At 24.6% G+C, this 17,595-nt stretch overlaps 1 protein-coding gene and 1 long non-coding RNA gene across 2 annotated transcripts; one reads left to right on the top strand and one right to left on the bottom strand.

The window, feature by feature from the left end:
* Window positions 1-1,758: 1,758 nt before the first annotated feature.
* LOC111625388 (neuropeptide FF receptor 2-like) lies at window positions 1,759-4,193 on the top strand. The gene is made up of 3 exons (XM_023368524.1): window positions 1,759-1,785; window positions 2,257-2,419; window positions 3,802-4,193. The coding sequence occupies exons 1-3, from the start codon at window positions 1,759-1,761 to the stop codon at window positions 3,990-3,992; spliced, it is 381 nt and encodes a 126-aa protein (XP_023224292.1). The 3' UTR covers window positions 3,993-4,193.
* A 2,739-nt stretch (window positions 4,194-6,932) lies between these two features.
* Window positions 6,933-12,631, bottom strand: LOC111625402. Its single transcript, XR_002756719.1, has 3 exons — window positions 12,492-12,631; window positions 8,290-8,427; window positions 6,933-7,067 (listed from the first exon to the last, which is right to left on the bottom strand). It is a non-coding gene; the product is annotated as an uncharacterized LOC111625402 (long non-coding RNA).
* Window positions 12,632-17,595: the final 4,964 nt, after the last annotated feature.

Raw genomic sequence — 17,595 nt, 5'->3', positions numbered from 1 at the left:
ATGGTATTAATGGAGAATGCAATTTTTAATCATATTTTTAATTTATTTAATTTAAAATATACGCTCTCCATCTCAAATTAGTAGTGGCTTTCCCCTGTAAATCATACTTTTCCTTTAACAATAATTATGCCAGTCATCTATTAACTGCTTTCAGGGGAAATTTTTGAATTGAAATAACATGAGACTTCTAAAAGTCCTTATTTACATTCTAGAGAAGATATCGAGCAATAAGTTTAATGATTATAAGAAATTCTACAGTGATTCAAGTCTCAAGAACAGACATGTGAAGGATGATGCATATGCAAACATAGCATCTGAGTGTAAACATGAGTTTAGCATAAATGAGAGGAATGTATTATGTTTCTATCAATTAAATGGCACTCGCATAAATCATAATTTGTGATTTATAAATGAATGCGTAATAAAATAAACTCTTCGCTAAGTATACAGACATTTATATAATCATTTAATGTTAAAAATATATAATTTACCAACCGAATTAAAATTTCAATTAAACTGCCAACATTAATATTTATTCTTAATTTGTTTAAATATATGTTAGTTATATTAGATTGAAGTTTTTAAAAATAAAAGATTTGTAAATATTGTATTACTTAATTATTTATAAATATAATAAATAAATTATTTTAAAATTTATTATTANTAGACCTATGAAGAATGCAAACTAATCATACAAAAATGTAAAAAATATATATACTAAATAAGTTGAAAATTAATTATAATTAAGAAACCTTACGTATTTTAACAAATCTTGTATTGTTAATTATATTGTTTTGTTTAAAATAATAAATAAATAAATAATTTTGAGTTACTTTCGTATATCAAATTGAGAAATTCCAAATCTCTTAAAACCTCTAAAATCTAAAAATTAAAAAGAAGACGATATTTTCTATGTTTTATATTTACGTCCATGTAATTTTAGAAATTATTTTTAACTGGTGATATGTAACAATTAATAAAGTTTTGCATTGTTAAATACCAATTTAATTAATGCGCATAATTAATACTGAATTAATTAGCTAAATAACAATACATTAATTTAATTATGTGATTAAACGTATTCACTAATAAGTACAGTTTCATGACAATTAAAGAAGATTATCATAATAAAAGCTTAAATACATAAGTTTCAGCAAGATTTAAAATCATTAAATCAGAAAACCGTAAAATTTAATGTTTAATTAATATTCTGTCCATTAAATTTTGCGCTTTAAAGACTTTCTACGTGAGTTTGTTAATAAAAATAAATTTGTTTTTCTTCGAAAATATTCTTTTGTTCGTACAGGGATCGAAAATGCTATAAAATGACAATCTTTTGTATTATACAGTAATTTATAGTCGAAGTGGGATTCTCTTGGGACTTTTTACAGCCGTCACTCTATAGAAAGAAAGCAATGATCATGAATATCGCAGGTTCAAGATTGTTTTCTTGTTACAAATCAATACAATCCATCATTTGTAGCAAATGCAATCTTCTATTGACCAAATTCACGTTGGAAATAATAGATAGTAGAACTGTAGATTTTATAAAGAAATGATACTTTCCTATCTTTTATACAATTTATTTTTTTACGATACCAACTTAGGATTTCTTTTTGCGTGTCTATTCGTTATTTATAACATAATATATGATTTATTGTATCTAGAATTCCATTTACGGTTAACATAGAATGTGATTTTGATAGACTTTTTTCCCCTAATGAATCTGATATTTAGATACAAAACACTACTTTTATAATGGCAAAATACTTTGGTACTTTAATGGTAACTTTGCATATTGTTTGTCTTTAAATCTAGGAAATTTCTAGTTTTGAAAATATATTTTTCAACAGAAACATTATTTGTAACGACTTTTAAATATTTCTATACCACATATTACACCTTAAACTATAAAATTTAAAATAGTATATTCTTAATAAAGCCAATTCTATAATACAGATTATTATTAAATGCTGCATATTTGGAGATTGATTTTTATGTGTTTTACATTCTCTTTAGTTAATTCTGCATGTAACCGAAAGATAAAACTCAAAATAATATATATATATATATAACTGTTACGATTCTTTACTTTTTAATGACTTCTAAAACAATTTTAATAGTAATAATATTGAAAATTGATAGCTTATCATCAGTAATTTAATTCTTGTATTATAAGAAAAAAAATCATAAATGATTTTTCTTTATATCTATACCTTTTTATAGCATTAATATAAATAAATATTCTTTTTACAGCTTCCAGAATGGTTTAATAGTTTTTCATACTTCGCCTTTTATCTCGCTTATTCGAACAGTGTTCTCAATCCTATTATTTACGGAGGATTTAACAACAATTTTCGACAAGGGCTATGCGCAGTTTTACAATGTAAATGCCAGAGAGCAAATTTTAAAAGACCAAGTAAGTTATTTTGTATATATATATATATATATTCTCATATTTTCTTTTACCAGAAATCGATGTTTCAATTCTTTACAACGGTAATTCTTCAGTAGTTATATCTATTGGAAGTTTTACTACAGAATATAATGCTATTCTATTTTTTTTTTTTATGTTTTACTATTATATACTTTTCAAACTTTATATATAGTCAAAAATCATTTAATTTCGTCTACTGTGATAAAGAAAATGTATTACATACCTTAAGGAAAAACTCTCCTTGATGGATGAATTTCTCTCTCTTTATTTAACTCTTTCTAACGTGTCCAATTGGCTATTTTTTAAAAAGGAAGAATTGAAAAATCCGAAATATATGACGTTTTATTTCCTTCGTACAGAGACGATGACGTTCCGTTATGAAAGACGGAAGAGAGAAACCTGATTGAAGAAATGTATTATAGATTTAACAAAAGAAATATGGTATTTTAAGAGGAATTTTACAATTAAAATAAAATATACTTAATGGATATATAAAAATAATTATTTACAGTTTACTGAAATAAAAAAAAAAAAACTATATTGTTTGTACTAAATCAAATTTGTTTTTTTTTTCCTCTTGAAATTCTATACGAATTGCAGAAAATTCCTAACTTCTATTTTGGCATCAGTTCTAATTTGCCATTTCATTACTTCTTCACCTTATAAATCACATAAGGAATATGAATAACTGGAAAGGAAAAAGAAAATGACTAACAAATGTGAAGGAAGAAGAAAATATATCTTGAACTTTTTAATTTAGTTCTTATTATTATTATTATAACTTGGTATGAATATGATAATGATTAGTAAACTTTCAGAATTTTGAAAAACTTTTTGACTAACTCGACTGAATTCTATAATGAACAATTGCACCGTATAAAACAAATAGCGTAAAAATCATTTAAATATTCTAACATTTCTTTTAGTAATCGATTCGAAATATACTCTGTTATCTAAATTATAATTTAAAAAAAAAAATACATCCTATTTTTCTTTTATAATATTAAAAATTCATTTATCTAAATCGTCAATGTTTAAAATTATAAAATAAATATCTGTCTATTAAATTGAGAGACTTTAACATTTAAGTTTAATTTTCATGTAAATAAATTATAAAATTTCAAGGGGAATTTTACCGAGAAGCGATTCTAATTAAGTTTACATTTAAAATTATAAATTGTTTTCCTAATTATTACATTAATGAGATCTTATTGATTAATTATGATTGCTCTTTGATGAATTCTTCAAGAACGTTGAGGTAGTGTTTGAAAGGAATTGTTAACAGATACGTTCGATTGTATAAATTTATATTTAAAAAATTCAATTGCTAATAATAATTTTTAGATGTTTTATATTTCTTTTAGTTAGTTCAAAGAAATCTTTGACAACAATAACAACAGCAATGTCTATGACTCATTCGAATGGACGACGTAAACTGTCGGGAAGAAAGAGTAAGGTTGAGATGAAATTTGTGAAAAAAGCCGACAACAATGAAGAAAACTGTACAAATAATTATCAGCAAACAAGTAACAGCAGTTACTACAGAAGAAATTAATTGAAATTTATTTTATTTTTATTATTTTATAGTCGTTGATATAGCATTATGTCGGTGCTGTATTGTAGTTTACAAATCCACAATAAATAAAATATGGGTTTAATATATTCATTTTATTGATTGAACTGCAGCAATTTTGTTAACAACTGATTTAAGCTTTTATAAAAAAAAAATCAATCTATTTATATGTAATTTCGGAATAAACAGGGTTTTATAAAGAGTACACTTATATATATACCGGTATTCCATGATTGCATTTTAAAAAATATTTAATATATTTTATGTATATCCATAAAATATCTGATATTTATATTATGTATATTTTTATTATTTATGTTTTTTAAACATTTTTTAAAATTGATTATCAACTGTTTTGTAAATACATTGAGTTTTCTTATAATTGCATTTATTATTTTTATAACTTAAATTATAAATCTTATGTTTATAAACTCGAATCGGCTTCATATACAAGGTGAATCTTTGGCTAATAATGTATATTGGAAAATATGTAGCTCCCAGCATAGAGATTGAAATGGCAGCCCAAATATATCTGCATTTATCCTTAAAGTTCTGTTTCAATTGAGAAATAAAGGCATAATACTTTTAAAATTCAACAGTAGTTAATGCGGATATTATATCTACCCTTAATTCAAATATATAATAAAAAAAAATGAGGATTTATATTTGAAAATATAAAATTGATGTTTGTTTCAACGCTAGTAACGTCAAATACGACGAAACAGTTCCATCTTAGAACATATTTTTCGTAAGATGTATATTTTTTCGGATATTTTGAGTGACAAATTAATATGAGACAACGTGTATATTTTCTATTTTATGTTACGGTTTGAAGTTATATCGATTTAAAAGTTAAATTTAAGCACTTTTCCGAAATTCGTACATAATTCAATTGCATATTATAAAAAAGTATAATGGCTATTTTAAATGAATAAACAGTAATATTAATAATTAAAGCTTGATGTATCAAAATCTTTAAAGAGCTAAAAATACAAAAATTCATTTAAACTCTCACATAAATTCAATTTTATATATTCCTTATCTCATGCCTTGAGGATTTTATTTTCTTTTAATTTTTTGATTCAATTTTAAACTTTTTTTTAAAAAATAAATCTATTGTGTATAATTAATAACACGACTTTTTTTTTAATCCTAAATGATATTTTAACTTTCAATTAATAATTTTGGAGAACATAATATAAATTCATCCTCCGCATCCTCTACATCCTCTGATTTAGTATTCTAATAAACATCTACCATGAGAGAATGTGAAAGAATAAATTATAAACATCTGTCATAACAATTCCTTGTTTGATAACGTAGTAATCTATGTATTTAAACGTTTACCTGATTCACATAACACATTTAATTATCTTTTAAGTAATTTAGAAACCTTCTCTTAAACATTACTCCTTCAAATAATTAAATTTACTGTCTTCATTTATGTAATCTTAGAATTACTGATATAACAATCATTTAAATAATTTTTAAAATTTCCTTATTTATTAATTAAAAAAAAGTAATTTTCATATGCTTAAATTGTTTTTAAACGTCATCAAGAAGCATAGTAATTAATCAATTATTATTATTATTATTATTATTACCACAATCAAAATTATCATTTTAAATTTCTTATAAATACATTTACCATGAATTACAGAGAGAAATAAATTTAATATGTAAATATATTTAGGCTTTATTTAAGTCTCTATGCCTGTGAATCATATGAATCACTTTTAAATATTTAATGTATTTTTTTCACCTCTCACTTATCTGAATGTAAAACATAAAGATTCACCTTGCATATTTATAACTCAAAATGTATATATTAATATAAAGAATATACACACATACAAAAAAAATATTAAATATATATTTTTGTGATGTCATTACGTATATATTAAATAATAATTATAACATTAAATACATATTGTTATCATGCTTAAAACTGTTATGCTTTTTTGTTGTAACTTAGTGTTTTTAATAATAAAAGTTTCATTGCATTTTAAATTTATATATTTAATTTTTATTTATAATTTATTTAACAATATATACATTAAAAGTTTTCTATTTTCTCCAGTTTTTTTTTTCTTTAACGAATAGCATTTTCTATGAATGCAACAATTGTTCAACTATCTTTTAATGAATGACATTGTCTTATATTTAGTTTTATGGATTCTCATCTAAAGTTTTGAAGGTAAAAAAAGGGAGTTAAAATAATTTTTAACCTTTCTATCTTCATTTATTTTCCCTCTATACGTTCTGTAAGTAAATTACAGTGTTTACTGATTTATTAAGATGATGTATTCTTATAAGAGTAAGTAAATGCAATTTTTGTGTAGAAAATTTCATAATTTCATATTAAGCGAGAATATAATTATAATTTACATTTAACTCTAGTTAAAATAATTAAGAATTTATTACTTCCTTTATGAAAATGAAGCATCTGTTACAATTGTAAATTATAACAAAGCCATCGAAGTTGCTTGTTAATATCTGTCTATGGTTATTTTTATCCAATATTTACAAGTTTGAAAGTTTTATTTTCTCGTTAACAAGAATTTATAATAAATTACGTTTAAAAACAAAAAAAAAAGTTTAATTTTTAACGAAGTATTTATAATAAAAAATAATTTTTAAACCCATTATTTCTTCGTTAATCCCTGAAATTCTATATATGTAATGTTGTAACTTCATTAATTTATAAGTTAATATCAAAATATGTTAAAAAGATCATTAAAAAAAACTTAGTTTTATTGACTTTTAGTTATTATTAATTTTAATTTATAAGCAGGTAAAATGTTTAGAATTTCATCTTAATGGAGAAAAACCATTGTCCTTTTGTTTGTATGATATACGTAAAACTTTAAAAAGAATTGTTTAATTATTTAATTACAGTAACTTTTAAATAATAAAATACTCCATTAATTACAAAGTTAACTTTCCATTAATATACATAATGCATCGAACTTTATTATCGACTATAATTTTATAAATTTATTATTTATAAATGTATTATCTTCCATGCGGAAATATCAGAATTCTCTTATGTTTTTCCTATAAAAATAAACGAATCTAATAATTTTGCAATAATAAATCAGGTATTAAAATAAATTATTTATATAAGAATTGTGTTTTTATATAAAGTTTAGTTACCCCCTTCCTCAAAATATTTATTTCTTCTTTGTTTTAATATTTAAAACGACTCTAGAAACTATAAAAGACCAGTTTAAAGCAGAAAGAAAATAAGAAAACTAATTAAAAAACAATTCCATTTGTTCATTCCATACAATCTTTGCGAAGTTTGATAATTAAAACAGATATTAAATATACTTATATATTCAATATTATATAATTTATGAATTTATTAACATTCTAGAGTAAATAGAATTGGAAAATTAAGTTAAAAGTTGTGTTAATTAATTCTTTTTTTAACGCAATCGGGACAAAACAAAGGATAGGATAAAAATAGATTTAGAGAAGTTATTGCTAAGTACTGTATTAATTAAATGCGCATCGTTAATCCGGAAAATCGGCGTTAACTCTTTTCTTTCTTCTTTATTTACATTCTGCAAGACAGATTTTATTTCGTTGTTACCACGAGTTGCAGCCATGTTTAAATAAGTCCTATGTAAACTAAACTTTAAAGAAAGTTTATAATATTATAGATCGATATTCTAGCATTTTATAAACAATTTCTAGTGAATTTATTTAAGACTTTTCTCATAGATAAAATTTAATTAATTAGAATAATTAATTAAATTTTAATAGATGAAATTTTTATATATAACAAGCTTATTATAATTGTCTAAGATATTAAAAACAATTAAAATAATTTTTATTACTAATTATTTATGTACATAACATAAACAGTATGTTGGAAAAAAATGTGGACCTATAAATTCCAGTTGTCATCCGTTCGTTTGTTTGTCTGTCTTTCCTTAATCTCGAGAATGAAGTTAGATAGATAAATGTCGAAAAATAATGTTGAAAGATTAGGGACAGGAGGCTCCTATTAACTATATATTAACTTCTGACGCAAATTGGATGTCAAGTGATTTCAATTCAAAAGTTTTTCCTTAAATGAAGTTACAAAGATGATTGGCATAACTGTTATTAGAAAAAGTATGATGTACAGTACAGTACATAGCCAAGCCTTTACTAATTTTAACTAGAAAGCATTCTGCCCAGCACTGTGACAATGTCACAATAAATTATTGCTCATTTTTCTTCTTCCTTAATTGTTTTCTACCTATGAGCACTAAGAATGACTCTTTACCATACTCAACGTGGATTCGGCCAATAAATGGGTGGTGATGAACGGGCCTTGGACACTGTGAAAATTTCTGGCCTGGATTCGATCTTGAACCCCTCTGCACAATATGCTAACGCCTTAATCGCTCGGGCCTTCGGTCGTCTTTAAAATTCAATCGATTGACATTAAAAAAAAAAATTATATAGTAAACTCGAGGAGAAAATGATATTTCAACCTATTAATTAATAATATATATAGGCCCTATATATAATTAATAGCCGATCAATAGGTTTCTGAATATCCATTTACCAAAATAAAACCATACATTTGTCAACACTTTAATTACATATTGTCAATTTTAAGTTTTTATATTTTCACTTACAAAAATAAAATTAAAACTGAAAGTATTAAACGTATACTCGTGTTACAGAATAACAACTTTTCAGAATATTTCATATATTTTTGTACTTTTGGACAACTACTATATATTTTAGTAAATATATATCCTTTGTATAATATATATATATATATATATATATATATTGGCATATATAAATCTTATTGGCACAGGAAATAAAAAAATAAAACATGGAAGATCGATATTTAACTTGTTAAAGTGATTAATCATATTAATTTAAAAATTAAAATTTTCATTTATTTTATTAATATTTTTTTTTGTAAGTATTGTTAAAATTTACGGACAATAACTATCGGAAATACGTCATTTAAATCTTGACCACGCTTTTTAATTTGACAATAAAGAAATTAATGAAGTCATTCCAACACTGTTGATATTTCCCAAGGGAAGAATGACAAATTTATGATGTACAAACTGAAGAAGTTTTAAAAAGTTCTCAATTTAACAAATAGCGAATATAAAAACTTTTAAATTTCATTATTATTTTTATTTTTTTAAATTAAATAATTTATTTTTGCCTCACTGCTTATTAAAAATATCAATTATTTATGTATTTTTTCGTAGATATAAACATAATATCCTTAAGTGATATTGAATCTGATATTGCTGATTATAAACTAATTGTTATTTGATTATTAACTATAATCTAAGGAAAAAGAAGAAATAAAATAAAACGAGTAATTATTTATTAATGGTATTAATGGAGAATGCAATTTTTAATCATATTTTTAATTTATTTAATTTAAAATATACGCTCTCCATCTCAAATTAGTAGTGGCTTTCCCCTGTAAATCATACTTTTCCTTTAACAATGGAATTATGCCAGTCATCTATTAACTGCTTTCAGGGGAAATTTTTGAATTGAAATAACATGAGACTTCTAAAAGTCCTTATTTACATTCTAGAGAAGATATCGAGCAATAAGTTTAATGATTATAAGAAATTCTACAGTGATTCAAGTCTCAAGAACAGACATGTGAAGGATGATGCATATGCAAACATAGCATCTGAGTGTAAACATGAGTTTAGCATAAATGAAAGGAATGTATGTTTCTATCAATTAAATGGCACTCGCATAAATCATAATTTGTGATTTATAAATGAATGCGTAATAAAATAAACTCTTCGCTAAGTATACAGACATTTATATAATCATTTAATGTTAAAAATATATAATTTACCAACCGAATTAAAATTTCAATTAAACTGCCAACGTTAATATTTATTCTTAATTTGTTTAAATATATGTTAGTTATATTAGATTGAAGTTTTTAAAAATAAAAGATTTGTAAATATTGTATTACTTAATTATTTATAAATATAATAAATAAATTATTTTAAAATTTATTATTATTGTAACCAATATATATATAGGCTTGCTATATTGACAGTATTTTGCATTCTCAGTATAATTTTGAGAAAATTATTTGAGTTTGATAAGAATAACCTTGATGTAATTAATGCTCGGTGTAACGTTTGTGTACATTAGATATTCAGAATTTATAATAAGGTTAGTTATATATCAGCAACATAAATGATCATTGCTATAACTTTCATTAGAACACAAACATAATTATTCAATTAAGACATGATTTGTAGTGTTATCTAAATACATATTTACTCTTTATTGCATACATACACCGTATGTTTGTGTATGTAATTATGCGTGTACTGTGCATACTTACTTACATAGATAAGGTACAAACATATAGTATACCCTATATGTTTGAAGAAATGTATTAATTGGGCTGCAATCTGAAAAAAATTGTACACATAAATTCCCACTTTCGTCCGTCCGTCCGTCCGTCTGTCCTTGCTTAGTTTCGAGAATGGAGTTAGATAAATGAAAATTTAAAGGATATTTGGAAATCGTACAGGTACCAATCAACTATATATGAACTTCTAGACATAAATGGGAAGTCACGTTATTTCATTTCGAAAATTTTTCCTGAAAGGAGCTAGATAGATAACCGATTGCTAATAAAATACAGAGGCAACACAGTACTAATTTGAGGTGGAGAGCATATATTTTAAATTAAAAATATGATTAAAAATTGCAGTTCGGTATTGTGACGATGTAACAATAAATAATTGCTGGTTACATTGTAAATTATTTTCAATACGTATAAGCACGAATTTTAATCATCTTAATCTATTTAATAAAATATCGATTATTTTTAATATTAAAACATAAAATTTATTATAAAATTGTTAAATATAATTGATAAGTCTCAATATTGGTAAAGAATATCCTAACATAAAGTAAAGAATAATAATAATCAATGCGATTAGTGATACACTTTCATTACAGTAATTCACTTTGACTCCTTCTTCAACATCTCTTTAAATTCATTGTCATTCACTTACATATATGTTCTGTAAAAATGAAATTTTTGTGCTTTATAGAATGTAATTTTTGCACCTGCAAACTATCAAAACTTCTGTCCTTATTCTCTTCGATATTTGTTGTTATTTACTTGGATATAAATATCTTACTGAGCAATACTGCATCATTATAATAATATAGAATAGTTTTTTTAAATAAATTTAAAATAGCGAATGTATATTTTAACGTCCGAAATGTATTAAATACAGATGAAATTTCTAAAAATTCATTGCAACGAAACTTTTTCTAAAAAAAAAATATTAAATCCCTTTCAAAATGAATTGCAACCTCGATAGATTTTTGTCATATACAATTTAGTCTAATGACAAGTACCATTTTTATAAACATAACATTCCCATTTTTCAAATTAATAGTAAGCTTCCATCTTTATGATTCATCCTGTATATATGTCGTATTACTATTTAGCACCCACTTATTCACTAGTGAAATTGGTACAAAATGAAAATGGCGCTAAACTGAAATGCCTCAAACAATAAGAATTGTATGAAGTAATGAGATATACGTATATACGTATGAGAAATGATGGTGTATCCTTGATACACCATCCAGGATTATGAGAACATCAAGGCAAAATTCAGGATGTACCAAAGACGTGTGTCTTCTGTCGTTTTTCAGAGAAATGCTAGTTAATTACATTAGAATTAGCTTAGTTATTTAACTATTTAAATCATTCTTTTTCATTCTTTTTTAAAATTGTTAAATGTAAGATGGAAAAACAATACAGTTAAACCTCGGGTTTTGATCTTAATTTGTTCCTGAAAGTTGTTCGAAAACCGATTTGTTCGAAAAGCGAAGCATTCGATTGACTGTATATGATATTTTTGAATTAATAGCTTGATTACAAATTATATAAATTACGGCACGATTTATATTCGTTATGATTCCAAAAAGAGGAATGAAAAAGATATAAAATCGTTATATTTCTTATTTTCAATAGAAATTACCGAAATTCTAGTTATTTAGAATTCATCTTTAGTCTGTACTCTACAATTTTCAACATTATTTCCGAGAAATAATTTAAGTTTTCCTGCTGTTTTTTCCTGTTAGTGTAAGATTACTTTCTTCGATTGAAGTCATGCGATGTCTGTTATTATAGTATATTCATTTTATTTTAAGTAATAAAATTGATAACTTTGGTAACACTGGATCGCTGCAGCAGAATACATACCCCCCTCTGGATAGGTCCTGAGATATACTCCTAACAACCCTCATTAAAGTAAAAGTATAAAAAACATTCGCCCTACGCGGACTTTGATGAAGCGGGACACAGAGGGCTCTCTTTGTCTTCCGTCGGTGTCTTTTGTTCAACCATAATTTTAAAAAAATCTCACACAATTTCACATTCTGTCGCGAGTTATTTCGTTTTGATTTCTTATAAATCAAATGTAATAATTTACTTACATTACTGAAGTTTACTTAATCACAATCCTCTCAAGAAATCTAAAAAAAGGAGGGAACAAATCGGATCTTTCGGAAATTTTCCGCTTGAAAATGTCGACCAACAATAGAAAAAGCAACAATATATTCTAACAATTCGTTACGTATTGTTAGAATATATTTCTAACAATACGTTACGAATTACGATTCCCAATAAATACGACACGCATTACGTAAAAACAATAACCGGTTTGAAACATTTCACTTAGAAAGTTAAAATAATCCTGTTTTTCTAATAAATAAAATTATAAAACGAAATTTACAAATGTCGAATACTTTCATATGTTCTAAAGTAGGGGTCCCCAAAGTGGTCGATATCGACCCCTTGGGGTCGATAAGAGTTCTCCAGGGGTCGATTAATACACGAGGGTCGAAAGGGGGTCGATTAATACCAAAGAGGATCAATTAAACAGTCTAGGAAAAAAATAGAATATTCCAATATAAATTCGAAATACGGATAAGATCAACAACATTACTGACTACCCTAGTTATAACTTGAGTTTTGCCTAAGCCTACGCCGCTGTAAGCATGTGTTACTCTATTTTCATGCATCTGGCAACTGTACTAGTGTTGCAAACATGTTATGAATAGTGATGTAACGAATATTCGGTTACTATTCGGTATTCGGCCTATTCGGCCTATTTTTCACTATTCGGCCGAATACCGAATATTTAATCACTATTCGGCCGAATACCGAATACCTAAAAACAGGAGTAAGAAATAACAAAAACACAGTAAATTAATCGTTTTGGTATTTAGATTTAATGTTATCGAGTTAGTGTTGTTTCTTTATATTTATTTATAACTTGTAACATGCACAAAAAGAAAATAATATTAGTCACATGTATTCAAAATTTATAATTACAAAGATCAGCACACGTACACGTCTATCGTTGGAGAATGCTCGCACATCTGAGGGTCTGACCCTGCCTATCCTTCTTTTTAAGCGCTCGTCTTTGCTTTTCCCTTTCTCTTACCTCTATCGCTCTAATCCATGTATGCCTGTGCATACATCATAATACGCGCTCACGATACTTTCGATTCGTCACTTNTGTATTTAATTTTTATTTATAATTTATTTAACAATATATACATTAAAAGTTTTCTATTTTCTCCAGTTTTTTTTTTCTTTAATGAATAGCATTTTCTATGAATGCAACAATTGTTCAACTATCTTTTAATGAATGACATTGTCTTATATTTAGTTTTATGGATTCTCATCTAAAGTTTTGAAGGTAAAAAAAAGGGAGTTAAAATAATTTTTAACCTTTCTACCTTCATTTATTTTCCCTCTATACGTTCTGTAAGTAAATTACAGTGTTTACTGATTTATTAAGATGATGTATTCTTATAAGAGTAAGTAAATGCAATTTTTGTGTAGAAAATTTCATAATTTCATATTAAGCGAGAATATAATTATAATTTACATTTAACTCTAGTTAAAATAATTAAGAATTTATTACTTCCTTTATGAAAATGAAGCATCTGTTACAATTGTAAATTATAACAAAGCCATCGAAGTTGCTTGTTAATATCTGTCTATGGTTATTTTTATCCAATATTTACAAGTTTGAAAGTTTTATTTTCTCGTTAACAAGAATTTATAATAAATTACGTTTAAAAACAAAAAAAAAAGTTTAATTTTTAACGAAGTATTTATAATAAAAAATAATTTTTAAACCCATTATTTCTTCGTTAATCCCTGAAATTCTATATATGTAATGTTGTAACTTCATTAGTTTATAAGTTAATATCAAAATATGTTAAAAAGATCATTAAAAAAAACTTAGTTTTATTGACTTTTAGTTATTATTAATTTTAATTTATAAGCAGGTAAAATGTTTAGAATTTCATCTTAATGGAGAAAAACCATTGTCCTTTTGTTTGTATGATATACGTAAAACTTTAAAAAGAATTGTTTAATTATTTAATTACAGTAACTTTTAAATAATAAAATACTCCATTAATTACAAAGTTAACTTTCCATTAATATACATAATGCATCGAACTTTATTATCGACTATAATTTTATAAATTTATTATTTATAAATGTATTATCTTCCATGCGGAAATATCAGAATTCTCTTATGTTTTTCCTATAAAAATAAACGAATCTAATAATTTTGCAATAATAAATCAGGTATTAAAATAAATTATTTATATAAGAATTGTGTTTTTATATAAAGTTTAGTTACCCCCTTCCTCAAAATATTTATTTCTTCTTTGTTTTAATATTTAAAACGACTCTAGAAACTATAAAAGACCAGTTTAAAGCAGAAAGAAAATAAGAAAACTAATTAAAAAACAATTCCATTTGTTCATTCCATACAATCTTTGCGAAGTTTGATAATTAAAACAGATATTAAATATACTTATATATTCAATATTATATAATTTATGAATTTATTAACATTCTAGAGTAAATAGAATTGGAAAATTAAGTTAAAAGTTGTGTTAATTAATTCTTTTTTTAACGCAATCGGGACAAAACAAAGGATAGGATAAAAATAGATTTAGAGAAGTTATTGCTAAGTACTGTATTAATTAAATGCGCATCGTTAATCCGGAAAATCGGCGTTAACTCTTTTCTTTCTTCTTTATTTACATTCTGCAAGACAGATTTTATTTCGTTGTTACCACGAGTTGCAGCCATGTTTAAATAAGTCCTATGTAAACTAAACTTTAAAGAAAGTTTATAATATTATAGATCGATATTCTAGCATTTTATAAACAATTTCTAGTGAATTTATTTAAGACTTTTCTCATAGATAAAATTTAATTAATTAGAATAATTAATTAAATTTTAATAGATGAAATTTTTATATATAACAAGCTTATTATAATTGTCTAAGATATTAAAAACAATTAAAATAATTTTTATTACTAATTATTTATGTACATAACATAAACAGTATGTTGGAAAAAAATGTGGACCTATAAATTCCAGTTGTCATCCGTTCGTTTGTTTGTCTGTCTTTCCTTAATCTCGAGAATGAAGTTAGATAGATAAATGTCGAAAAATAATGTTGAAAGATTAGGGACAGGAGGCTCCTATTAACTATATATTAACTTCTGACGCAAATTGGATGTCAAGTGATTTCAATTCAAAAGTTTTTCCTTAAATGAAGTTACAAAGATGATTGGCATAACTGTTATTAGAAAAAGTATGATGTACAGTACAGTACATAGCCAAGCCTTTACTAATTTTAACTAGAAAGCATTCTGCCCAGCACTGTGACAATGTCACAATAAATTATTGCTCATTTTTCTTCTTCCTTAATTGTTTTCTACCTATGAGCACTAAGAATGACTCTTTACCATACTCAACGTGGATTCGGCCAATAAATGGGTGGTGATGAACGGGCCTTGGACACTGTGAAAATTTCTGGCCTGGATTCGATCTTGAACCCCTCTGCACAATATGCTAACGCCTTAATCGCTCGGGCCTTCGGTCGTCTTTAAAATTCAATCGATTGACATTAAAAAAAAAAATTATATAGTAAACTCGAGGAGAAAATGATATTTCAACCTATTAATTAATAATATATATAGGCCCTATATATAATTAATAGCCGATCAATAGGTTTCTGAATATCCATTTACCAAAATAAAACCATACATTTGTCAACACTTTAATTACATATTGTCAATTTTAAGTTTTTATATTTTCACTTACAAAAATAAAATTAAAACTGAAAGTATTAAACGTATACTCGTGTTACAGAATAACAACTTTTCAGAATATTTCATATATTTTTGTACTTTTGGACAACTACTATATATTTTAGTAAATATATATCCTTTGTATAATATATATATATATATATATATATATATTGGCATATATAAATCTTATTGGCACAGGAAATAAAAAAATAAAACATGGAAGATCGATATTTAACTTGTTAAAGTGATTAATCATATTAATTTAAAAATTAAAATTTTCATTTATTTTATTAATATTTTTTTTTGTAAGTATTGTTAAAATTTACGGACAATAACTATCGGAAATACGTCATTTAAATCTTGACCACGCTTTTTAATTTGACAATAAAGAAATTAATGAAGTCATTCCAACACTGTTGATATTTCCCAAGGGAAGAATGACAAATTTATGATGTACAAACTGAAGAAGTTTTAAAAAGTTCTCAATTTAACAAATAGCGAATATAAAAACTTTTAAATTTCATTATTATTTTTATTTTTTTAAATTAAATAATTTATTTTTGCCTCACTGCTTATTAAAAATATCAATTATTTATGTATTTTTTCGTAGATATAAACATAATATCCTTAAGTGATATTGAATCTGATATTGCTGATTATAAACTAATTGTTATTTGATTATTAACTATAATCTAAGGAAAAAGAAGAAATAAAATAAAACGAGTAATTATTTATTAATGGTATTAATGGAGAATGCAATTTTTAATCATATTTTTAATTTATTTAATTTAAAATATACGCTCTCCATCTCAAATTAGTAGTGGCTTTCCCCTGTAAATCATACTTTTCCTTTAACAATGGAATTATGCCAGTCATCTATTAACTGCTTTCAGGGGAAATTTTTGAATTGAAATAACATGAGACTTCTAAAAGTCCTTATTTACATTCTAGAGAAGATATCGAGCAATAAGTTTAATGATTATAAGAAATTCTACAGTGATTCAAGTCTCAAGAACAGACATGTGAAGGATGATGCATATGCAAACATAGCATCTGAGTGTAAACATGAGTTTAGCATAAATGAGAGGAATGTATTATGTTTCTATCAATTAAATGGCACTCGCATAAATCATAATTTGTGATTTATAAATGAATGCGTAATAAAATAAACTCTTCGCTAAGTATACAGACATTTATATAATCATTTAATGTTAAAAATATATAATTTACCAACCGAATTAAAATTTCAATTAAACTGCCAACATTAATATTTATTCTTAATTTGTTTAAATATATGTTAGTTATATTAGATTGAAGTTTTTAAAAATAAAAGATTTGTAAATATTGTATTACTTAATTATTTATAAATATAATAAATAAATTATTTTAAAATTTATTATTA

This window comes from Centruroides sculpturatus, unplaced genomic scaffold (genome assembly GCF_000671375.1).
Source record: "Centruroides sculpturatus isolate CEXI.00-Female unplaced genomic scaffold, Cexi_2.0 scaffold233, whole genome shotgun sequence".
Taxonomy (NCBI): Eukaryota; Metazoa; Arthropoda; class Arachnida; order Scorpiones; family Buthidae; genus Centruroides; species Centruroides sculpturatus.
Note: the sequence above shows the minus strand (reverse complement) of the source record. Positions and strands in the feature narration are given on the sequence as shown.